Source organism: Dasypus novemcinctus, chromosome 16 (assembly GCF_030445035.2).
Source record: "Dasypus novemcinctus isolate mDasNov1 chromosome 16, mDasNov1.1.hap2, whole genome shotgun sequence".
NCBI lineage: Eukaryota > Metazoa > Chordata > Mammalia > Cingulata > Dasypodidae > Dasypus > Dasypus novemcinctus.
The window spans coordinates 37,245,395-37,271,434 of record NC_080688.1 but is presented as its reverse complement, the minus strand read 5'-3'; the positions used below and the strand labels follow the sequence as shown (position 1 = coordinate 37,271,434).

The 26,040-nt window shown below is 39.8% G+C and overlaps 2 protein-coding genes across 2 annotated transcripts in view; one reads left to right on the top strand and one right to left on the bottom strand.

Moving 5' to 3' along the window:
• MIB1 (MIB E3 ubiquitin protein ligase 1) overlaps positions 1-17,183 on the bottom strand; it is a 151,121-nt gene extending 133,938 nt beyond the window's left edge. The window contains exon 1 of the mRNA XM_004465108.5: positions 16,439-17,183. Coding sequence (XP_004465165.1) covers positions 16,439-16,667 — 229 coding nt within the window. The 5' untranslated portion in view covers positions 16,668-17,183. The remainder of the gene's footprint in view (positions 1-16,438) is intronic.
• Positions 17,184-17,223: 40 nt separating this feature from the next.
• Positions 17,224-26,040, top strand: part of ABHD3 (abhydrolase domain containing 3, phospholipase) — a 113,248-nt gene continuing 104,431 nt past the window's right edge. Inside the window, exons 1-2 of the mRNA XM_058277532.1 lie at positions 17,224-17,347; positions 18,228-18,497. The gene's annotated coding sequence lies outside the window, so the exon portion shown is untranslated. The remainder of the gene's footprint in view (positions 17,348-18,227; positions 18,498-26,040) is intronic.

Sequence of the window (26,040 nt, the reverse complement as noted above, 5' to 3'; positions counted from 1 at the left end):
ATGTACTATATGGCAAACATACCATATTATAGTTCTAAAATCTGAACATTTATAAACTCAACCCCGAGGATTCTGCATAAGGGGTTGAGGACTTCTACTGAAACTTCTGCTTTTATATTTACTTTTTCCCTAAAAATCAAAAGTTTTGCTAATTGTAAATTAGCAAATCGACCCTAACACCCTCACTGGGTCCCTATAATCACATGTCACACATGGTACATAAGGTATACCAAGGTTGAGTGGGAATGTGAGAACACAAGAGGGATAAACAAAGATCCTTACTGTTGCTCACTTCTGTCACATGAAGACATCCTGCAGTTTCTGTGTGCCTAGTTAAATGGATTTGTGGACTGCATCCTAATGATATTTTTTTTTTAAAGTGTTGTTGATTATCTTGAGATAGTGCTTCAAAGAGTTAAAATAGCTCAAGTGGTTGAGCACCTGCTTCCCATATATGAGGTCCTGCATATGATCCCCAGTACCTCCTTAAAAAAAAAAAATTAGTAAGAGTTCTATGTTTGTTTGAGTGTTCCTTTTTTACAAAATAATAGTAATAATAATAGTTGGTACAAGTGTCTCTGAGTTGGCACAATGAGACGATTCTAGTAGTACTGGAAATATGCAAACTGGAATCAAATGTTGATACTGGAATAAACTCTTTGTCCTGTAGTGACACAACAGGAAGAGCAAACAAAATAGGAAAAAGCAAATCTCTTTTCTTCCTCCAGTCTTCCGGACAAAGCCAAAGGGGATCCAGCTGGCAAAGAAGAAATATGTGCAGAGTCCAAGTCTTGGCAAAAGGGAGAGTAGTGAAGGGTGGGTTTGAAGCCAAGAGACAACAGCTTAGTAACTGGTATACACGCATCAGAAACAGGCACATCTTCCCCTCAGATCTATTACCATCACGAGGTCTCCTTTTTAGCTCTAGCAACCAGTAAAACCAAGGATTGAAATAACTGTACTTAGACCTGACTTGTTAACAACAAATTAAACCAATATTCTCAAAAGCAATGAACAATTATATCATTCATTTGGAAAAAAAGGAATATATTTGATGAGAAAAAAAGAAGTTCTTAAATTTCTATTTTTGTGCATATTTTCCAATGCATATATCATAGACGTGTATGAATATGCACATACGAAAGTTCATGCACAGTCATTACTGGTAAGATTAACATTACTGGAAATGGACTTGGCCCAGTGGTTAGGGCGTCCGTCTGCCACATGGGAGGCCCGCGGTTCAAACCCCGGGCCTCCTTGACCCATGTGGAGCTGGCCCCTGTGCAGTGCTGATGCGCGAAAGGAGTGCCATGCCACACAGGGGTGTCCCCGCGTAGGGAAGCTCCACGCGCAAGGAGTGCGCCCGTAAGGAGAGCCGCCCAGCGCGAAAGAAAGTGCAGCCTGCCCAGGAATGGCGCCGCCCACACTTCCCCTGTCGCTATGACAACAGAAGCGGACAAAGAAACAAGACGCAGCAAATAGACACAGAGAACAGACAACGGGGGGAGGGGGGGAAATAAATAAATAAATAAATAAATATTTTTTTAAAAAAACACTGACTAAGGATTATGGACAGAACATGTTAATTCATCTTATCCTTACAACAGTCCTGTGAGAAAACCCAAACCTTCATTTAAAAAAAAAAAAAAAAAAGATTAACATTACTGGAATAAGACATTTTAAGTTTGCAAACCACTGGCTCAAAGGACTTAACCTCTCTAAACTTCAGTTTCTTCATTTACTAAATGGTGTTAATAATATCTTTTCCTCCTAAGATTCTTGAGACTTAAATGAAATAATTCATGGAAAGTTTCAGCACAGTGCTAAATATTAATTAATGTTTATTGTCATATTATTACATGCACTTGTGAACAATAGTGAGTTTTAGTCTTTGAAAAGGTGTGTTAAGCAGCATATCATCTCTATGTATAGATCCTCTGAAGTCAAGTATGCCTAGGTAAACAGGTGATACAATCAAATCACCACTAGAAACAATTTTAACTGTGAAGGAAATTAAGACATCAGAAATTAAGACATACATTCACTTGTACTTTTCTTCCTATACACTTTATATAAACCTGATGTGTGAAAAGTTTAATTTTGAAAATTTTGACAATTTTCATATATTTTATGCATATTATAACTCATAACTGCTAAAAACACATAAACATACATGCATTTTTCCAATCAAATATATTAAAAGTATTCTTTTAACTGTATAGGATGTCACACTTCACTTAAGATGCTTCGACAAAGCCTGATCCAATATTTCATTATATTATCATAACATAAAACCAAGAGTAATTACTGAAAACAAGCAAACAATCAAAAACTCTCAAGGAACTCAATAAGATGCAGGGAAAGTGAATGTGGCTCAAGCAGTTAGGCACCCACCTACCACATGGGAGGTCCTGGGTTCAGTTTCCGGTGCCTCCTAAAGAAGATGAGCAAGATGACAGACTGGCATGGCAAGCTGATGCAATGGGATGATGCAATAAGATGACACAATGAGGAAACACAATGAGAAACACAACAAGCGGAGAGCAGATGTGGCTCAAGTGATTGGGTACCTCCCTCCCACATGGGAAGTCCTGGGTTTGGTTGCCGATGCCTCCTAAAAAAAAGACAAGCAGACAAGCAGAGCACACAACGAACAGAGAGCAGATAGTGAGTGCAATACGATGGGGGTGGGGAGAGGAATAAATAAATAAGAGACATAAGTTCATTTCTGCTTTGCAAAGAATGTCATCTAGACAGACAACAATTTGCATCTCACTTCAGTGGTCAAAAACATGAAAACTAATTTTTTCAAAATTTACATGATAAGCAAAATATTTTCAGTATCTTTTGGAACTTGCTTTTTCACTCAGCATTTACATAGCAAACATAGAGCTATTTTTTTCATTTTACCTCATAAGTAATATTTTCCTATATTACAGTAAAATAATATACTCTTTACCCTACATATAAACTTTTAGTAGTTTCTACTACTAAAGTATTGCTATTATAAACAGTACTCCAATGATTTTTTAAGTCAATTTTATTGATGCATATTAACAAAGCATACAATCCATCCAAAGTGTATAATCAATGATATCTGATATAATCACATAGTTGCACATTCATCATTTCAATCACTATAGAGCATTTTCATTATTCCAATAATAAAAAAAACAAAAGAAACCCTCTATCCTTTAATAATCACCTCTCAATCTCTCTAGTTTCTTCTACCATACATAGCTGCTATTCTGTTTGTCTAATATATTTGTATTTATATTTGTATAGATGGAGTCAAACAATATGGGATACCTTTTGTCTAGTTTCTCTCACTTAGTATATTCTTTCTACATATCTCTTTATAGATGTGTACCCAAAAATCTCATGGACATACATATGGAAGTAGATTTTCTGAGTTGCAGGACATGTGCATTTTTCAAATTTACAAGATGTTGCCAAATTGCTCCTCAAAATGGTTCTACCAATATAATCTCCCACCAATAGCTTGAGTTCTAATTTCCACACATTCTTTATCAATACATATCATTATTAGACTTTTAATTTTTATCAACCTGATTGGGATGAAAAGGTATCTTCTTTAAGTTTGTATATCTCAGATTACCTGTGATTAGCTTTGTGAGCAGTTATTAGCTCTTCACTATTAACATCAAATGAAATTTCCAAAGCTAGAGGAAAAAAATCATATTTAAATTGATCTAATCCATTTATTTCATAAAGGAAAAAAACAGCTAGCCTAATTATAACTTGTGATTGAAATTTTCTCCCAACCCAGGTATTTTAATTATCTATGTTGCTCCTGACCACAAGTGCACAAAAATATATATTAGGTCACCTCACCTTTCCTTATAAAACAATAAAAGATTTACAAAAATGGTGAAACTTCAGTAGTTTAAATACTGGACAAGATCTGATAGTTGAGTAGATAAGACACTGTTGCATCTCTGCCAAGAACAGAGCTTGGCTTCAAGAGTGTGGGATGTCTGCGTCTTTGAATTGAAGTATTAGGAATAAAGAGACTGTAAAAGATTTTGGGCCCATGTAAAGTCAAAAAAACAAAAAAACAATACTAGGATAGTAAAGGCAGACCAGCTGTGGCTGGAGGATCTAACAGTCTCATATGCAGTTCAATTATTTACACTGACAGCAAACATTTTCACAGGTCTTTTATGTTTTCTTGCAGGAGGTCAAATAAACTACTTTTTACACATCGTACACACACACACAAACTGTTATGTCCAACAATAGCAATATAATAAGTTAATCAAATAACCATATCATGGACTAACATAAGACCACTCACCTCTAACATTGAATGCTAGAAGTTAACAGAGACCTAGTTTTTGAGAGAAAAAGATTTTTTTCTGTGCCCCGACCCCTCGCCCCGCCCCGGTTGTCTGTTCTCTGTGTCTATTTGCTGCATCATCTTCTTTGTCTGCTTCTGTTGTTGCCAGCGGCACGGGAATCTGTGTTTCTTTTGTTGCGTCATCTTGTTGTGTCAGCTCTCCCTGTGTGAGGCGCCATTCCTGGGCAGGCTGCACTTTCTTTCGCGCTGGGCCGCTCTCCTTACGGGGCACACTCCTTGGGCGTGGGGCTCCCCTACGCCGGGACACCCCTGCGTGGCAGGGCACTCCTTGCACGCATCAGCACTGCGCATGGGCCAGTTCCACACGGGTCAAGGAGGCCCAGGGTTTGAACCACGGACCTCCCATGTGGTAGACGGACGCCCTAACCACTGGGCCAACTCCGCTACCCCAAGAGTAAAAGATTTTGAAACTAAAATTGGATACACGATCAAATTATGAGTTAAGGTAAGGGCAGGGAGGGAGAGTCAGCATGGTGAAAGCAGTTTTCAGGACTTCAAGGACTCCAACTACTTACTCTTTCTTAAAAGGGAAATAAATTTTTCCACAAAATGTGAAGAAAAGGAAAGAAACAGAAGGTAAGAAACAAGAATAATAAAGCACTATAGGGAAGCGGACTACAGGGAAACTGTGCTGATGCACAGTGCTGATGCACGCAAGGAATGACCTGCCACGCAGGGGTGTCCCCCACGTAGGGGAGCCCCACACGCAAGGAGTGCATCCCGTAAGGAGAGCCACCCAGTGTGAGAGAAAGTGCAGCCTACCCAACAATGGCACCACGCACATGGAGAGCTGACACAACAAGATGATGCAACAAAGAGAGACATAGATTCCCAGCGCCACTGATAAGGATAGAAATGGTCACAGAGGAACACACAGCGAATGGACACAGAGAGCAGACAAATGGGGGGGGGTAAGGGGAGAGAAGGAGAGAGAAATTTTTTTAAAAAAAGAAAGCACTATAGGGAAATGGATGTGGCTCAACCAATTGGGTTCCCATCTACCATATAGGAAGTCCAGGGTTCAATGCCCAGGGCCTCCTGGTGAGGGTAAGCTGGCCCACACAGAGTGCCAGCCCACACAAGAATGTCACCCCACACAGGAGTGCCAGTCGACAAAGAGAGCTGGTGTAGCAAGATGACACAACAAGAGACACTGAAGAGAGAAAATAAGAAGACGCAGCAGAACAGGGGAGCTGAGGTGACGCAAGAGAGTAATTGTCTCTCTCCCACTCTGGAAGGTCCCAGGATCGGTTCCCAGAGCTGCCTAACGAGAATACAAGCAGACACAGAAGAACACACAGCTAATGGACACAGAGAGCAGACAATAGGGGGAATGGGGTGGGGACAGCGGGGGAGAAATAAATAAAACAAATCTTTAAAAAAAAAAAAACTATAATTTTAAATCTAATTTATTAATAACGTGACTGTGAAGTTCAATGCAATTTTAAAAGCAAATCCCAAGCATAAAAAGATCATACAGGTCCATTAAATTATTTTTCTAGTATGAGATAAATCTCCTCCTAGGTAAGCAGGGAGAAAAATATGGTTGTTGGGTGGATAACTAGTCATGATAATTATAGCTGTTATATACTGACCATTATCCACAAAGCTCACAGAGCTGACACATGGTAAACTGCACTAGACTAGACTGGACTGGACTTTGCTAAACTAGAATAGACTAGAATGGAATAGGCTAATCTAGACAAGACTAGAATGGAATTGAATTAATAGGATTCATGTTCTATTTAACATGTGTTATCCCCAATAATCAGAGGTTTTAAAGTAATTAAGAATCTCAAGAGAATTTTTATTGGAAAAATGGAGACTTCTAATTTGTTCAGAGATTTTTTACTTCCTTGTTCGCTGGGACATGACAAATTTTTATATACATTAATATGTATACAAATACCTTTAGTCATTGTACGTTTGTTTTTACTGTGCTTCAAATATCCCCTTTATTTCCCTTTACCTTCTTTCTTTAAGAAGGAAACAAAACTGCCAGATGAGTCAGACATTTTCTTTGCTTGACAAGAAGATGACTAAAGAATAGTTTTGAATATCTAAAAAGCACAAAGGACAAAACAATGGCTCAATAGGTAAATAATGTCCATATTTTTAAAAATCTATCCATTATCTGTCCATTTTTATATTTATGAACACACACTTATACACATGCATGGAGGGAGGAACCTTTTTTATAACTTCACTTAATTCATATTGTAATGTATCCTGTGGTAATGATTTACATTACTGTAATGCATTTACTGTATCATTTATTAAAAGCTTTTCTTATGAGATATTTAATAAACGAGTTAATTTCCGACAAAAAAAAAAAAAGGATCATAGATGGGAGGGAAGTGCAATCAATTCTTTAGGGCTAATTTTCCAGACAATTCCCATAAAACCAGAGCAATGGAAAAAGGAAAAAGTGTAGCACAGGGGAGATTACAGAGATCATGCAGTTTGCTACAAACATAGAAAACTTATTTTTCAATTTTTTAAACATTAAAAGGTAACCATTAAGAGAACTGAAAAAAGGAAATACCATTTCCAAATCACTGGGAAAAATATAATATATAAAGGAAAATATGAAAATTTATAAAAAGAACACAGCAATAAAAAGAGAAAACCTATCAGTAATCAGAACAGACATGAACAACTTAAGTTCCTCTATGAAAAGTCAAAGATTCTCAAGGTCAGTGCAAAAAAAAATCTAGCCATATCATTTACAAGAGACATTACTACAAGAAACAAAGAGAAGTTCAAAATAAATGTACAAAGATAGAACAAATACACACACGGCTCTTTATATATTACTGTATTGTTTAAAGTGACAATAAAAAAAGGAAAAAAGAAACAATCTAAATGTCCATCAAAAGGAAAATAACTATTTTGTACCTATTAGATACTATGCACCTACTAAAAAGAGTAAGACAAATTTTTATGTGCTGACACAAAGTGATATCCAAGATAAATTAAGTGAAATAAGAAAGCTGAAGAACCATATATATTATATACCTTTGGAGAAAGAAAGGTACGGAGTACATATGTATTTCTCTGTATGACTAAGTGTGAGGCATTAAAAAATAGCTGTTACCTTACTTCACCATATAAGGAATACATATCAAATTATTTAAAAAGAGGGAAACGGACTTGGCCCAGTGGTTAGGGCGTCCGTCTACCACATGGGAGGTCCGCGGTTCAAACCCCAGGCCTCCTTGACCCGTGTGGAGCTGGCCCCTGTGCAGTGCTGATGCGCGCAAGGAGCTTACCTCTCCGTAAGGAGAGCTGCCCAGCGCGAAAGAAAGTGCAGCCTGCCCAGGAATGGCACCACCCACACTTCCATGCCGCTGATGACAACAGAAGTGGACAAAGAAACAAGACGCAGCAAACAGACACAGAGAACAGACAACAGGGGGAGGGGGGGAATTCAATAAACAAATAAATCTTTAAAAAAAAAAAAATTATTTAAAAAGAAAATAGAAAACATAAATCATATAGAAAAAAGCATTAAAAGAAAGCTTTACATACACTAAGACCTCAATTATACTATAAAGAAAGTAGAAGAAAATACAGCAAAATAGTTGTCTCTGGGCAACAAAATTTTGGGTAACTTTTTTCATCTTTGTACTTTAGTTGTTTCCAAATTTTTTAAATGAGCATGAGCACTTGTATTACAGAAACGCATTTTTAAATAATCAACTAAAGTCATTAAGAGAAAATAAAAATCAGGAAAGGATTTTTTTAAAAACACTTGCCAATTTACAACATGTGGTACAAACAAACCTTCATTTCTAGGTTGGCTATTTAAATTTCATAATCCATTTTCCCACAGGAAATGTATTACAAATGGAGATTCTCCTGGCTAATATATTATAAATGGAAGAGAGAATGACAGAGGAAAGAGCAATAAACTGGATGATTATCCCTATTATCTGCCCTTCACCAGCTAGTGACTGGACAAGTTTCTTAATCTCGCAGAGCCGAGTTTCCTTTTACCTGTCTTAGGAGAGTATCTAACTAACCTCTGATCAAATGAAACAAAAGTCTCTGAAAAGCATACAGCTATGCCTCTGCTAGATGATGGAGATACAGGGATATAAAACACATACATAAACACACTCACCTACTCTTCTTCCCTTCAAAATAATAATCTAATACAAAGAAAATTGCAACACAGCATACGCTGCTTTAATAGACAAAAGTGCAGGTCCATTGGTATCATACTGGCTAGCAATTAAAGAGGGTGGAGGAGAGATCTGGGAACACAGCCAAAAAGAAGTACCTAATCTACACGGGAATAAGGATGTATACACTGAAGAACCAGAAATATATTAAGATAGCATTATAATGATCTTACAATGATGAACACAGGCCATTTTAAATTTTGTCAAACCTATAGACATGTATGGTACCAAATGTAAACCATAATGTAAACCACTGACCATGATTAGTAGCAATGCTTCAATATTTGTACATCAATTATAACAAATGTACCATACACATGTAAAATGTATAGGGGAGAGGGAGAAGGGGTTGGGTATATCAAATCCCCTATATTTTCTATGTGACTTTTCTGTAACCTAAAGCTTCTTTGAAGAAAAAAAAAAAAAAAGATACTGGGGGAACACAAGGAAGAAATTTCCACTGTACATATAAAAACAACCCATCTTACAGTGATGAAACACTGAAGAAAAAAAACTTTGTATTGTACTTTATTTTTCAATTTTTTTATTTTTACCTTTATTTTTTATTTTTTTATTTTTCATTTTTGTATTTTGTTATTATTTTTATTTTTATTTTTAGCTTTGTTTATAGAAAGGTTTTGGTTCACAGAAGGGTCACAACTGTTTCAGGGAAAGTCACTGGTACGTGGTGTCAGTTATAGAGGGGATGTGTGGGGCATGCCTCTATGGCATACAAATATGTTCAAGTGGTCATAGGGAACTGCCTCAGTGGGTAGAGGCCCATGCAAGAACCATATCGAATTCCCATTCTGGGAAGTCCTGCTACATTCTCTAACAGAGCAGCAAGAATCCCCTGAGTACATGGGCAGTACCTAGCAAAGACGGACCAGTAGGCTAGGTCCTTGTTTTATTGATGGTTGTACTTATGAGCCTTCTCTCAAGAAACTAAAACTTCACCTAGTATTATGTATTGCATTAAGAGTTACCTCGTGAAAGCCTCCTTATTGCTCAAATGTGGACTCTCTCTAAGCCAAACTCAGCATATAAATGCACTACAACTCCGGGGGATAAGTCTCCCTGGCACTGAGGCATTATTACCAAGCGCCAACTAGTGATGCATTTGGAAAAAGACCTTGACCGAAAGGGGGATATATTAAATACAAATACGTTTTCATGGCTAAAAGACTTCAAAGTTAGTCGGGAGGTCATTCTAGATGTTACACTTATACATGTCTCAACTGGATCTCACTGATTGCCACAGTAAACAGTGCTTCAAATAACAGGACTCCTGAGGGCTCCAGAGACATCTAGATACTATAAGTAGGGCAGACAATCTCAGGAATTTGGCACCCTGTCAGTGGTCTTACTTTGGAATATATACTCCTCAATGTAACAGAGTTAGACTCATTTATAATTTCCCTACACATGACACTTCTGCCTCTTTTACTTGAGCCTATAATTAACACTATATTGGTTAAATATATGTCCCAGAGACTTAAATTCTCAGTCTGTTCATATACCAGTTGAACCCTGAATCTCATCAGAGTTCCAACACCTACTCTCCAGTCATGGGACTCACTCAGGACAAATAATAAAATGATGATAATGGACAACGCCCATCCCAAAAAACAGAGTATCTACAACTGCAAGCAAGACAGTTCCATCCATCTGCCCCATGGTATCTAAGCCCCTCTCAATCAGAAACAGAGTACGCATCACCATCCCCAAAGCCTCAAGTTTGAGGAATGAACAAACATAAGGGGGGAAGGCAACTATGAACTTAAGTAGACTTATGATTATTCTAGCAAAGAAGAACTATAATCATTGACATAAAGGCAGTGGCCATGAGAGGTTCTAAGGGGAGGGAGAGGGAAGAATAAGTGTAACATGGGGTACTTTGGGGACACTGGAATTGTTCTGCATAACATTGCAATAATGGATACAGGCCATTATACATTTTGTCAAAACATATAAAATTGTGCAGTGCAAACTGTAAACTATAATGCAAACAATAGTACACGGTTGGCAGCAATGCATCAGTATGTGTTCATTAATTGTGGCAAATGTACCACACTAATGAAAGATGTTTTTAATGGGGGAACTGTGTGTGGAGACAGGGTATATGAGAATCCCCTATATTTCTGATGTAACATTTATATAATCTAAAGCTTCTTTAAAAACAAATTTCTCAAAAAAATTTTTGTTTAAAGATAGCTTTATATTTATAAAACATACATATATTAGAAAACTGTTACATGTTCCTTTATTTAGCTGTATACACTCTTATCTGCCCACTAACACCAGTCTCTAAAACTGAAGACATGCATTATTGGTAAACAATGAGCCTTGGAATCTGAAGGAAAAAGGCGAAAACAGATAGCCTGGGTATCTCGAGCAGACAAGCCAGGCAGGACCCTGTTAGTCAAAGTGTATCCATGGACTAGCAACATCTGCAACACCTGGAAATTTATTAGAAATATGATTTTTTGGCAAATTGAGTAAAACATAAGCAATTTTTTAATCTGGGAGAAGGGTATACAGAATTTCTTTGTGCTATCCTTGCACGTTTCCTGAAAAATTAAAATATGAAAAACAATTACCAAAAATGAGTTGACAGAAAAAAAAAGTTCACTCTTTTCTGAATCTCAGATTCAATAAATCAGAATCTATATTTTTTAAAAGATCCCCAAATGACATGTATGCTTACCAAATTTTGAAAAGCACTGATAGAGCAGTCTTAGTTGATTTCTTGAGGTCCTAATTCAATCAAGCTGCTATGTACAGGGACTCATAAAAACTAGATGTAATTTCGTAATTTTTTTAAAAGTTGTTTTAGAAAATGGAGATAACAAGAAAGATATTTTATAGAATTCTTCCAAATAGACATTCTCTGTAGGAAAATCAAGTTTTCTTTGCAGTTGCCATTATTAAGATGCCTCAACTATATATTATTACAATGTCTCAACTTTTCCAAGTCAGGCATTATATTCCCCAAATATTGTTTCAACAAGTCCTGTTTTTCCTGAAGACTCTGTTCACTAACAATACCCTTTTCTCCTATAATACTACAAATAGATCAGAAAAGAACAGGGCACCTCAGAAAAGGAAAAGTTGAGGGTTATTATCCCATTTTATGTTTTTTATCCAGGGTCAGCACTTTCAAACCTCCAAATACAAACATCTGAGGAGTTTTCCCACATGTGACCTAAGAAATTCTTTGCTAGAGTTGGAGAAAGAGAAGAACTGCCCCCAAAACAGCTTGGACCAACTGTGATTTAAAGCTAGTTTTGAATAAGTCCAATTATCTATACCTCTAATTTTTTTGTTATCCTTACCCAGGAGTGTAGAAAGAAACTTAATAGGAAATCCAAATTCATATTCCCCACTCACTCCCTCTGGTAGCAATACAGCATGGTAGTTAAGTGGACCACAAAACAGGCTTAAGTAAAAACACATTTCTCCCCAAATCCTATAAAATCAGTCCCTAAATGATGAAAGGTCAACTATACCTACTTGATTACAGACTTTGCAAAATAAACTCCAAAATAATTGAAATAATAACATATATATTTCCACAGCCTTCTTGCTTACTACAAATTGGTCTGAAACATTTGGATACAAGATAAGTTATATCATTCAAATACATGCTAAATTTTCCTCTTCACAAGGTTTAAAACCTTGGACCATGAATTTGAACATATCAGGTGTTTCCTGAAAGAAAAAAATAAAGCTCAAATGCCAGAGAATTATGCATACCACATGCAACTCCTAGACAAATTTTCATCATGTGGTGAGAGATGAGAAAGATTCACAATAACCCAACTACTCCAGAATCCTTAATTCTCAGAAAATGTTCACAAAATTTTATTGTAAAGGTTACCAATTTCTTAATTCCCAAACATACTGCAATACATTTTCTGTTCATACAATGTGGATGTAAGTAGAGAACAAGACTGAATAGTCAAAAGCAACCTTAGCTCTCTTCCTGGTAACTATCATAAGATAGTGTCTTTTTAAAATTAACTATAATATATGTCAAAACCACAAAAAGGTATAAAGACATAACTAATGCCTATGCACCACTACCCAAACATTCACAAAATAGTTAAAAGTCTCTGGTGTACTACCCTAATTGCACTCCCCTCCCTTCAACATAAGGGTATGCAATCCCTTGAATTTGGTATTTACTGTTACTGCATATTTATATATACTTTCACCACACATGTACATATTTCTAAACCAGAGTCTCAGATGGGGGAGACTTTGCCCCCCAGAGAACATTTAGTAATGTCTAGAGATGTTTTTGGTTAGCAGGACTAGGGGAGAGGGGTGTGCTGCATCAAGTGGGCAGAGGCCAGTGATGCTGCTAAACTTTCTACAATGCACAAAACAATCCCCACAACAAAGAATTATCCTATCCAAAATTTCAATAGTCAAACCCTGCCTTAAACTATATATAAGTTTTTCACTTTAACATACCATAGGTTTTCTTTTGCAACTTGCCTTATTTGCCTAACATTAATCTTCTCTTCTGTAGAGTAGCTCATGGACAAATTCACGTATCCAAAACGAAAATAAATATATAAATAACAAATTCATTTATACATTCTCCTGTTAACGGGTATTTTAAATTTTTCCCATTTTTTGCATTTACATACAGCACTGCCAGGAGCATTCTTTTGTCATCCCTCTTTGTGCTCAATTAGAGAGCCTCTCTAGGGCAGTGCTTTTCAAAGCATGGTCCTCAAGTCCCTTAGGGAAATCCCCAAGATCCTTTAGGGACTTCATGAGTCAAAAGCATTTTTATAATACTACTAAAATATTATTTGCCTTTTTCATGTTGGCTTTGCACTGATGGTATAAAAACAATGGTGGGTAAAACTACTGATGACTTGGCCAAGTTAACATTAATGAGACATATTGATATATACCTCCTGATATGATACACTAAGGGTAAATCACTCCTATGGTATTCATGCCAAAAAGACATCATCTGAATTTCATTATGAGGAAACCTCAGGCAAACCCAATTTGCAAGAGATTCTACAAAATTATTGGTCAGCACTCTTCAAAAGTGTCAAGGTCATGAAAGACAAAGAAAAGTATGGGGAATTGTCCCAAACTGGAGAAGACTGAGACATGACAACTAAATGCAATGTATGATACTAGAATGTATCCTGGACCAGAAAAAGGCCATTCATGGGACAAAGGGTGAAAACTGAATAAAGTCTATTTATTAGTTAATAGTATTATATTAATGTTACTTTTATGGACTTGATAATTGTATTCTAAAAGATGTTAACATTTGAAGAGGATGGGTAAAAGGCAAAAGGGACCTCTTTTTATTAGTTTTTGTGATTTTTTTGCAAGTGAAATTATTTCAGAATGAAAAAGTAAAAAAAATTTTAATTTTAGTATTGTATAAATGAACATAAAGTGAGATAAAGGCAAGTACTACATATAGTAAGTATTGAGTAAATCTTGCAGAATGTAATAAAATGCCAGTGGATGCCAATACTTAATATTTTGAAGGGAAAAAAAGAGGAGGGGGGAAAAAAACACTGAAAGTAGTATTACAGTCCTGGGGCAAAACTAGGGCCAACAGCTTGTGATCTGTTTGATTCTGGGAAAAAACAAAACAAAAACCCAAACTGAAGAAATTAAACCATAGAAATTAAAACAAATTTTTGACAAGTATTTCATTTAAAATCTGGTTACCCTGCATTTAGAAATGCTTTAAAAATGTTTGCTAAAAGAATTAAAAGAACAGGATGAATTGATACAACATATACTGTGTAAAATTATCAGGTAAATTAAACCAAGATTTTAAGATAATTACCCCCTAAAAACGCTTGCTTTTATATTAAGATAATGAAGCTATTAATATGGCAGATAAATATAGTCCTTATTACAAATCATAAAGGCAACATTAATGCCCCTTCAAAAATCACAGGAGTACAGGATCTGTTACATTTTACTCACCCTAAAACGATATTTAAATTGCCCCATACACCGGCAATTATCAATCCCAAGAATTCCTCCAAATTATTGAGCTGTGGCCAGACATTAGCTTATGACAGCAAGATAAATAATACCTCATACACAGCTGCCAGGAGAATAAACTGATATAATGTCTTCAGAGAGCAGTTAACCAACATCTATCAAAATTTTAAATGTGTACCCTTTGATACAGCAATTCCACTTCTTCAGAAATACTCAACACATAGGCACACAGACATATGTATAAGAATATATTCATTGCATCATTGTTTGTAAGTCAGACCTGAAACAACATAAATACCCATCAATAAAGTACTAGTAAAATAAACTACTACCACCAGTCCCTGGAACTCTGTACAGCCACCAAATAATAAAGTAGAGCTATATGTCTAATACAAATAATACAATCCGTTACTTATCGATTTGCATTATTAATCACCAATGCAGGGGAGTGAATATCAATCAATAATATTTGCAATTCAAGAAGGGAGCTTTACAGTATATTCACATATATGCTTGCAAAACATATTCTTTAAGAATACACAAGAAAATGGTAATAATAGCTGCCCCTTTTGGTAATGAATTTTTTTTTTCTTTTGGCAATGAACATAGATCCTTTACAATGTTTAAAAAGTTGGTTCTACTAATAAAAGAAGTTGTTAATGTGGGAAAAGCAGGAGGTGTGGGGAGTGGGGCATATGGAAATCCCCTATATTTTTTATGCAACATTTTATGTAATATATGTATCTTTTCAAAATAAATAAAAAACGTTTTTTAAAAAGTTGGTTATAAAAGAAATACAAATTTATTAATTATCTTTTCAGATACTAAGTTGGCTTATGTTAATTTCTTTCACAGTTTATTCCTGCCAATAACTAAGAACCCATTTCAAAATTTGTTAAGCTTTGTTAGACAACCATAACGCCTTAGAACCAACTAATTTAGGTATTCTGAAAAGCACTGAACTTTAAATATGATCTATTTCCTACTGAATTGAATATTAGGGAAAATCTATTTGAAAATGAATTCGATGAAAATAAACTAGATTTTGTGCAAGCAAGCCTTTAGTTTATCATATAAAAATTCTAGAGTCAGTATCAAACAGAGCCCTGAAATTTAGGGACTCAAGGACACTGACTCATACCTGGGTCAATGGATAATTCTCAGATACAATCTTATGAGACGGGATGTTTAAAAAAGACTATCAGAAGTTGTCTATCTCTCACTTGGAAAAATATCTGACACAAAGAAATGGTTCAACCGCTTAACCTGCTTTTCTAAGGATATAAAATCAAATAACTTCGATGAAAAACCATTTCACAGTGTCCAGAGTACTCTCAAGCCACTGAACTTCAACAAGTCATTCTATATGTATGTGTTACAGGTTTAAAAACAAAAGCTATCTTCACAAATCTGAGGTACCAAGGGCCTCTCGGCGATTGTAACCGGTCAACTGAGCACCATATGGCAAGGGAAGCCTCTCTTCAGACAGTTATCACTCGGTGGCTGATTAATTTCAATGGCTTAGTAGACCTGCCTCTCCAGACCCCTTCCCTGGAGGAGGGGGGAGACGAGGGTGGAACTGTGCCTGCCAGTCTTCCCGGCGCTTTGTGTCTTTCAAGCTTGACTGCATCCCGGTGATGGTGCTGCCATCATTTCCCTTGGGGCGGCCTCTGGGTCTTTTCGGCAAGTTTTTGTTTCCCAGGTATTGTGCCTCAGATTCCTTTTGGCTCTTTCCGTTTCCGCTCACTCCAGCCCAGCGCAGCGCGCGCGGCGTTCCACCCGGGGCCTCGCACGCGCGACGCCGCCGCCCAGCCCCATCGCCCCTTCCCCCTCGCGCGCAGGCCCGGGCCCGGGGGCCACGGCTTACCGGTGGGCGCGCTGTCCAGGATGCGCAGGTCGTAGGCCCCGGAGCAGCGGTAGTTGGCGGCGGTGCCGTTGTCCCACACCACCACCACCTCCTCGGGGCTCTCGAAGCTCCGGACGGTGCCCACATGGCCCTCGCCTCCGTCCTGCTTCCCCCACTTCCAGTCCGGGCCGCGCACTACCCGAGCCCCGACCCCTTCCACCATCACCCGGTTATTGCGCGAGTTACTCATCGGGGCCCGGGCGGTGGGCTCCGCCGCTGCCGCCGGGGGGCCCGTGAGCGAGCTGGGTCCGGGCCGGACTCTCGGCGGCGGCGGCGGCAGCGAGCCCCGGGGGACGTGGGAATAGCTCACGGGGGCGGCGGCGCGGTCCCCGCGGAGCCCGGAGCCGCTCCGCAGCCGTCGCCGCCGCCGCTGCGCCCCCCGCTCCGACTGGAGCCCGGAACGCCGCGGCTCGGAGGCGGCGGCAGCGGGCGGGTCAAGGGGAGGGGGGCGTGGGCGGGGGCTCCCCCGCTTCCTCCGGGTTCCGCGGCCGGGCTACAGCGACGGCCGCCAGGAGCCCACGCTATCGGCCGGCCGGGAGCGCGGGGAGCGCGGGGGGCCGGGGGACGCTGGCCCGGGGGGAACGGCGGGGGCGGCGGCGAGCCAACTTAGGTGCCGGCCTCTCTTCTCCCCCGGCCCCTCGCTCCGGGCTGGGCGCCCGAGCGCCGGCGCCGCCTCTTCCCCCGCGGGCAGCGGTGGTACTTCCCGGCGTCCGGAGAGCGCCCGGGCCCAGGCACCCCCTTCTCTCGGTCCCCGCGCGCGCCGCCGCGCTCCGCCCAGCCACAGAGTCCCCGCCGGGCGTGAGCGGCTCCACATCCGGGTACTGACGCACCCAAGGCCCCAGCTGCACCTTCTCTGAGCGACTAGGAGAGGTATCCTCAAGCAATAATAGGATGGAAAGGGTTTGGAGGAGGCGTGCAATTGGGGAAAGAAAGGCGAAGAAAACTGATCCTTAAGCGTTCACCCAGGGTCCAATGAAACTGCGCATGTGTGCGGCCCGGAACTGGGGGGTAGGGGCCCAGCCCCGGCCAGGAGGGGCGGAGCACCAGAGTTGTCGCCGTCCAGTGGTGCGGCGCGCCCATTGGCTGTGAGAAAAGGGGCGGGGCGAATAACAGCCCGGAGGGCCTGGAAGCGAGGAATCCAGAAGCCACTTGGGCAATGAGCCGGACTCTCTCTGCTGAGGTCGTTCTTTCATTAAGTTCTACTGTACGTAGATGTAGTGTGAATTTGGTATAGCATATAGTTTTAGTCTTTTTTAACGGGGCGGGAAATAGAACAGACAATAGGATAGATTAAGAATGACCTGTATTTTGTATGAGGAAATTGAAAACGTTTCAAACCAGGGTGGGTGATTAGTGGTATATTTTTAAACTGAGCAGAATGATACTGAATGGTTTCAGCAAAGGATTAAACACTTTCGAAGGTTTATCTTGGCTCTTATGCGGAGTCAGGCTGGTAAACAGACTCCAAACAACACCAGCTCCTGGGAAAGATAGTTTATAAGTACCATGCCTATTGATAACTGCCTCCACCCCTAACGTAATTTAGGCCCTAACTGCAAAATGCAACTTTGAAAGGAAGGTTTAAAAAAAAATTGTACTAATGGTTTCTGGCTGCTACTACTTAAATGGCATTATATGTATAAGGTTTTAAATCATTGTTAGCATGAACTATTGCTTTTCCTAAGAGTCAGGGAGGAGAGAATATTCCAACAGAGTATACAAACATACCTCATTTTATTGCACTTTGCAGATATTACCTTTTACAAGTTGAAGGCTTGTGGCAACCCTGCATGAACACATCTATTGGTGCCGTTTTTCCAGCAGCATATGCTCACATCACGTCTGTCACATTTTAATTAAGAAGTGTACATTTTTTAGATGTAATGCCATTGCACACTTCATAGACTACAAATATAGTGTAAACTTTTATATGCACTGGGAAACCAAGAAATTCGTGTGACTCACTTTATTGCTGTTGATCTGGAACCGAATCTGCAATATCTCGCGCAGTAACTCCGAGGTATGCCTATACGCAAATGGAAAGACAAGAAAAAGGTGTAAAATGTAACCAATGAGTTACCTAGTGAAATACATAAAATTTTCTTAATATTTCATGTAAGTAAAACTAAAAGGAAATTGCCAATTATGAAGTCCTGAAGACCAAATACAACTAATTTTGAGACTAAACAGTTAAAATATTTGCTCAGAATAGACCAGCCAAATTTTCACTCTTTTAAAATATTTCCACCCTGGAAATTTAAAATGTGGTATAGCCAGAGGTACTCAGCTGCAGCTATTTGGTTAAAGACCCTACTGGGTGTTTCTGCAGTATTAATCCAACCTCTTTGGGATCTTTTCTGGTGTCCGTCTTTCCTTGTTAACCAGTTTGATCACATGAATTAATTTAAAATAAAACATAGCCAATGTTAAAGAGTTATACTTGTGGTTGCCTGTAAGTCACGGAAAGACCAGCTGAGACGTCAGACCCTCAACACTGTGACCTTGCATTCTACATCAAATACATTAATAGTAGCTTTTAACATGTTTAATTGTGCTTGGCTCATCTAGGAGGTTCATCCTCACTATGACATAGCCTAATATTAAAGGGACTTTTATTTTTACTATCAGAAATTAAAGTAACCATCAATTGTATTTGCCCTTCTAGAAGATTTATACTTCCTTTTCATAGAAAGATTTATTTATTTATTTTTATTTCTCCCCCCTTCATTGTTTTGTACTCACTGTCTGCTCATCTTTTTTTTTTTTTTTTTAGGAGGTACCAGGAACCAAACCCAGGGCCTTCCGTGTGGGAGGAAGGCACCTAATCACTCGAGCTACCTCCACTCCCCATTTGTTGTGTCTCTCACTGTGTTTTCTCATTGTGTCTCTTGGTTGTATCATCTCGTTACATCAGCTCACTGCACCAGCCTGTCGCATCAGCTCCCTGTCTTGCTAGTCTTCTTTAGAAGGCATTGGGAACCGAACTCAGGACCTCTTTGTGGTTGGCAGGAGCCCAACTGCTTGAGCCACATCTGCCTCCCTGGAAAGGGATCTTAAGAGGTCATCTAACCCAGGGGTTTTCTGTCCTCTTTTTTTTTTTCTTTACCTCCAGCCCTCCCAAGCCTTACCTATACGATTGTCTATAAAGGAAGGGAGCTAGCTACCTTAGATGAAGCTGTGTAGTAAGAATGGTGCCCTCCTGTGGTCTTGCCTTCCTCCTACCTTTACAAGGAAGGGCTATAAAACCTCCTCAAAACCTCTAGATTACCAGTGAAGATGAGTATGAGAACCTCACATTAGCCCAATCCCCATGTTTGAGATGAAAAAATGAGGCCGGGAATCATTAAGTAACTGTTAATAGTCCAGGATGACAGAGAAAGCTCAGAGATGAGCTAAGACAATAACCCAACTAACAATGTGTGTATCTCTAGATTGAACACTCTCTTATATATATCCCTTTAATAAATACATAGTGAACTTACAGCTCTTTCATGTTGATAAAACTATTGAAGGTCCTTAACTATAGCTTACCAGTGGTTTCCAAATGTTTTTGACCATGCATTCTTTCAGTACAAACTTTTTTTTTTAGTACAAACTTTTTGAATATATACTTCTAACATAGACACTTATATATGTGCAAATTATGTATTTGTTCTACCATGTTACACATTATAAGGCATACTCAAAAATAGAAATTATAGAAGGATGAGAGAAGACTCAAACAACCACTGACATACATTACGTAAACTACTAGTGGAAAGGGAAAGGAGGAAAGCATTTGGGTTTATATACAAAACAAGAAAGGAAGAAAAGAAGCATAGCTGTTTCTGTCCTTATTTCTGTTACTGGTCATAAGGCCATAGTTGATAATTATAACATTTTTCTTCCACTACACAGAGTGTATCCGCTTTTCCCTCAGTCACCTCTTCAGCTGAGAGAAGTTCCATACCTGGTGGGTGGTCCAAGTGTTCATTCCTGAAGGACTTCATTCTGAGTCCTTAGTGGGTTCTTGTAGGCTGCCATTACATTTTACTAGAACACAGATATACAGAAATATGCCCCAGAGAATCTCCATGTTCCAAACTCAGTCCTTTCTTAACCATATTTGTAGTGGGAATCCCATTTCCACTTGATAATTGGGATCAATCATTCAGAAAATATAGTAACTCTTCTTTGCGAGTTGGTTCAGTGGCATGAGAAACCCAAAATGTTCAAGTGTCGATCCCAGCTTCCAGTTCAGTGGAAATATTCCTCCCTTGGGAACCAAGTCCTTTACACAGGTATAAACCAAAGTCGTGGAAATGGACATTGTGATGATTAGTTTTGTGTACCAACCTGGCTAGGTTATGGTGTCCAGTTGTTTAGTCAAAATACTGTGGAGATATTTCATAGATGGGATTAGCGTCTAGAATCAGTTGATCTTAAAGGATGTTACTCTCTATAATGTGAGTGTGCCTCATTCAACCAATTGGAGGTAGTAACAGAAAGAACCGAGGGTTCCAGAGGTTAGAAAAATTTCTGCCTTGAGATGTCACCATCACCTTTATCAGGATTTTCAATGTGCAGCCTGCCTTATGGAGTTTGGACTTACCAGCCCGCACAATCACATGAGCCAATCACTTATAATAAATCACTAAATGTGTATATATTTATATTTATGCATACATATATCCTGTTGGTTCTGTTTCTCTGGAGAACATTGACTGATACAGCAGTTTTTGGTACTGGGAAGTGGGGTGCTACTGTAACACGTTCCTAAAAAATGTGGAAGTAGCTTTGGATTGGGAAACAGGCAGAGACTGGAAGAATTTTGAAGCACTTAATAGTAAAAGTGTAGATTGTTTTGAAGAGACTATTGATAGACATATGAACATTAGATGTTCTTCTGGCGAGAATTTAAAAGGATATGATGAATGGGTTGTTGGACCCCAGAGGAAAGGTGATCTTAGTTATAAAGTAGCAGAAATATTGGCTGTATTGTGTCCTTGTGTTGGATGTAAGGCAGAATTTATAAGCAGTGAACGTGTATATTTAGCTGAGGACATTTCCCAGGAAAGTGTGGAAAGTGCAGCCTGTTTTCTCCATGCTGCTTATAGTTAAATGGGGGAGACACAGATAGAGAGAGATGGCCATTTGATGGAGGCAGACACTGAGTTATGCCACAAGCTAAGAAACATCGTAGATTGCCAGGCACTGCCAGAACCCTACAGAACTCAGGAAGCATGGCCCTGTCAGCACCTTGATTTTGGACTTCTAACCTCCAGAACTGTGAGACCATAACTTTCTGGGTTTTTCACACAAACTAGTCTGTGTTACTTTGTTATATCAGACCTGGAAAAATAAGACAAGAATAAAAAGAAAATTTTCCACGGTGGTTATTTAAATAGTGTAATAGTGAGAAAAGTCACATCTACCCCTTGATTCCTGAAAATATTTATTCTGACTATGGGAGCATCATGTATTGGTCATCTGTTCAAAGCATATAACGCAAGCTGTAGGATAACATTCCACCTTACGAAGAATTACCATAATTGAGTCTTCAAGAGGCTTTTCTGCCATTCTGTCAGGCCAAGTGCTTATGGGTAATAGGTTACATGGTCAAATGAGTGAATTTGGTAGACATGAACTTGTTGCTGCACTCCTTTTGTCATGTTAAAAACAAAAACCAGTTTCTTTATCATGAGCAAGGGTGTATGGATACCATAATGGTGATTAAGACATTCAGGGAAGCAAATGTGGCTCAGGGAAGCAGATGTGGCTCAAGAAATTGGGCTCCTGCCTGTACATGGGAGGTCTGCAGTACAGTTCCTGGTGGCTCCTAAAGAAGACAGCAAGCAGTTGCAACAGGCAGGCACGGCAAGCTGACATAAGATGACGCAACAAGAGACACAAGAAGAACATAATGAGAGACACAGCAAAGCAGGGAGCAGAGGTTCCCGGTGCCTCCTAAAGAGGATGAGAAGGATGGTGAGCTGGTGCAACAGGCAGACATGGCAAGCTGATGCAACAAGATGACACAATAAGAGACACAAGGGAAGCAGACTTGGTCCAATGGATTGGGCATCCACCTACCACATGGAAGGTCCACGGTTCAAACCCCGGGCCTCCTTGACCTATGTGGAGCTGGCCCATGTGCAGTGCTGATGTGCACAAGGAGTGTCATGCCACACAGGGGTGTCCCCCGCGTAGGGGAGCACCACACGCAAGGAGTGTGCCCCATAAGGAGAGCTACCCAGTGCGAAAGAAAGTGCAGCCTGTCCAGGAAGGGCGCCGCACACACGGAGAGCTGAAGCAGCAAGATGATGCAACAAAAAGAAACACAGATTCCCTGTGCCACTGATAAGGATAGAAGCAGTCACAGAAGAACACACAGCAAATGGAAACAGAGAACAGACAACTTGGCAGGGAGGGAAGGGGAGAGAAATAAATAAAAAATAAATCTTAAAAAAAAAATAAGAGACACAAAAGGACTAGCATAACGAGAGACACAGGGAACAGAGGTGGCTTAAGCAATTAGGTGCTTCCCTCCCTCATCAGAGGTCCTGGATTCAGTTCTGGGTGCCTCCTAAAAGAAACAAAGAAGGTGAACAGACACAGCAAGTACAAACAACAAGGTGGTAGGGAGAGATAAATAAAATAAATCTGAAAAAAAAAAAGACATTCAGGAAGTCCACAGGTGGTGGTGGTGGCAGAAGCACTGAGGGAAGGAAAGGAAAAGTCACACCCAAATAAGTGTCTATTCCAGTGAAGACAAATACTGTCCACTTTGTAATGGAGGAGTTCAGTGTGTCAACTTGCAACTAGGTGGCTGGCTATTTGTCCCTCGGTTTCATTGTTGGCCTCTACTAATGGTAGGCTGGGAACTTAATGGTGGCAGTGACCAAGTAATGCTTGATAAGGGGAACTCCTTCTTCTTGACACCATGAACATCCTCCATCCCTACCATGGCCATTTTGTACACAAGCCCATTGAGCAAGCACCTGGAGGCTGGGAAAGATTCTAACCGACATTCAGAGAATAGGGTATCTTGTCCTTGCAATTAAGAGCCCTGTAGCAGTTTGATATGGTTATGAATTCCAAAAATAGATATTGGACTATGTGTGTAATCTGGGCTATACCTGAATGTGCTTGAGTTATGATTGGGGCTTTGATTGGGCCACGTCATTAGGGCATTGAGTCCCCACCCCTTGGTGGGTGGGGACTCACAGAGAAAAGGCATGGCAAAGGACAGAGTTGGGGCTTTTAATGTTGGAGTTTTGATGTTGGAGTTTGATGCTGAGGCCTTAACTGAAGCCCTGGAAAGAAAGACAGAGCTGTTTGCCTGATAGTCTACAGCTGACCTTGTGGAGTAAACAGAGGAGCCGAGCCCAGTGGAACCAGGAAGCTTGAACCCAGGCAGACATCAGTAACCATCATGCTCCAACATGTGGAAATAGACTTTGGTGAGGGAAGTAACCTAAGCTTTATGGCCTAGTATCTGTAAACTCCTACCCTAGATAAATATCCTTTATAAAAGCCAACAGGCTTCTGGTATTTTGCATCAGCACCCCTTTGGCTGACTAATATAAGCCCCCTCTGCAGTGCATGCTTTTAGTAAGCATTCACATGGGACATGAATATCTCCACATTCTGTGCCCATCCCAAGAGGCCCACCTACATTATCTTCCTTTTCTCATCAGTCCCACAATTATTTTCTTCTGTACAAGTTATGCCAAATTTTAGCCATTGCCTATGACTCAGTGTAGATCCATATCTCTTTTTACTATTCTTTCTAAGGAAAATAGATGGCCAGATGTACAACTGATAATTCTTCCCTTTGGGAGGATTGTCCTTCTTTTTTCTCTCAGGGTCATCCCTGAGAGGAGCTATAATGCTATATGAATCCACTTTCAATTGGTCCCAGTGTATCATGCAGAGCCATCTATAAATGAGACCCCTCTTTCTTCCTCTCAACTGCTTATAATGACCTCACCAAAAGGCCACACATGTGAGTTGAGAGAGAAGTAGCAATCTATCAGGAAGTTCTGTGGGAATATAAGCCACCTGCTCATGTACCATATTTGTGCTTTCAAGATTTTGCTTGAGTATGACATCTTATATACCATATCCACTTCATGAAACACCTGATCTGCACATCCAACATTATGACCTGATGAATTAGATAACACCCAGTTTATGATGGGCTCCTCAGATGCCGTGGCACTTGGTGTTCCATGGTCCAGTATTTAGTCTCAATCACAACTGAGGAGCTATTTCTCAAAGGGAAAAAAAAAAAGATATTGACAGAAGAGGGGATACCTTTGCTTCAAAACCCTAAAAGTTTGCACTGTGATTATCCCATTATCATTTGCCAGGAGATCCATACAGTATCTCCATCTGCCACAGATAATTAGGAACATTGGATCTGCTGGGTTATATGGCCCAAGAGACAGAGAATCTTGCCATGCAGCTTGGGCCTGCTATGTAGTCTTCTTCTTTAGGACTGTATGAGTCAGGGTTCTCTAGGAAATCAGAATCAACAAGAGATATGTCAATAGTGTGTGATCCTACAAGAGTCTCTCATGCAGCCATGGGGATGCACAAGTCCAGGTTCCGCAGACAGGCTGCAACCAAGGGCTGCAATCAAAGTCCAGTGAAAGTTCTTGGTGAGTTCTGGGAGATGTTGGTGTCCAAAGACGAGCTGGGAAATTCTCAATGCTGGAATCACTTCCCCTTTTAAGGCATTCATCTGATTGGGTTAAGTGTCACTCATTGCTGATGGCGATCTCCCTGATTGATGAAATTATAACCAGCTATCTATGATTTACCACTGCAGTAAAGTCAATAGCAACTAAAGTCCATAAATGCCCTTGTATTACAGTAAGTCCAGTTGTTGCTTGACCAAATGACTGGGCACAATTGCCTGGCTGAGTTGACACAATAGCCTAACCTTCACAGTCCACCCCTTGTCAACTCGGAAACAATACACATTACCTTAAACCATACTTAGTCTCTAAGTAAAAACAATAATAGACATGCATATATATATATATGTATTTCTGCCTAACAATGTTCAACTTTCCTGCATAAAACCAGAAATGCATTAATTCCATACAGAATAGGGTGCAGGTTCTTGGGTAATATTCACTCTCAGACTTGACATCCTCAAATATTATGACATGAAATGGATACAACTTGTTATATGAGAAGGGGGAAGTTTGGGGAAGAAGACAAAGAAATTCATTTTGTGTACATATACAATCATCATCATAATGAAACAAGGAAGATTCATGACCATTATAATCCTCATTTCTGTAACTGGTCACATGGTTGAAGTTCATATTTATCACTACCTTCTTCCACTACCCATTCCATGTTTCCATTACCCTCTGCAGGCACTTCAGCTGGCCGTGGTTCTTTGCCTGGTGGGGTGACCCAAACTTTCATTCCTGAAGATTCTGGGCCGTTGTTAGTCCTGCTTGGATTGGGTTGTTGCAATTTTCCATTGACTTTAGTCATAGGACATGGCAGTACTAGGAGATGCCTTAGAGGCATCTGTATTCCAGGCAAACTCTTCTTTACCC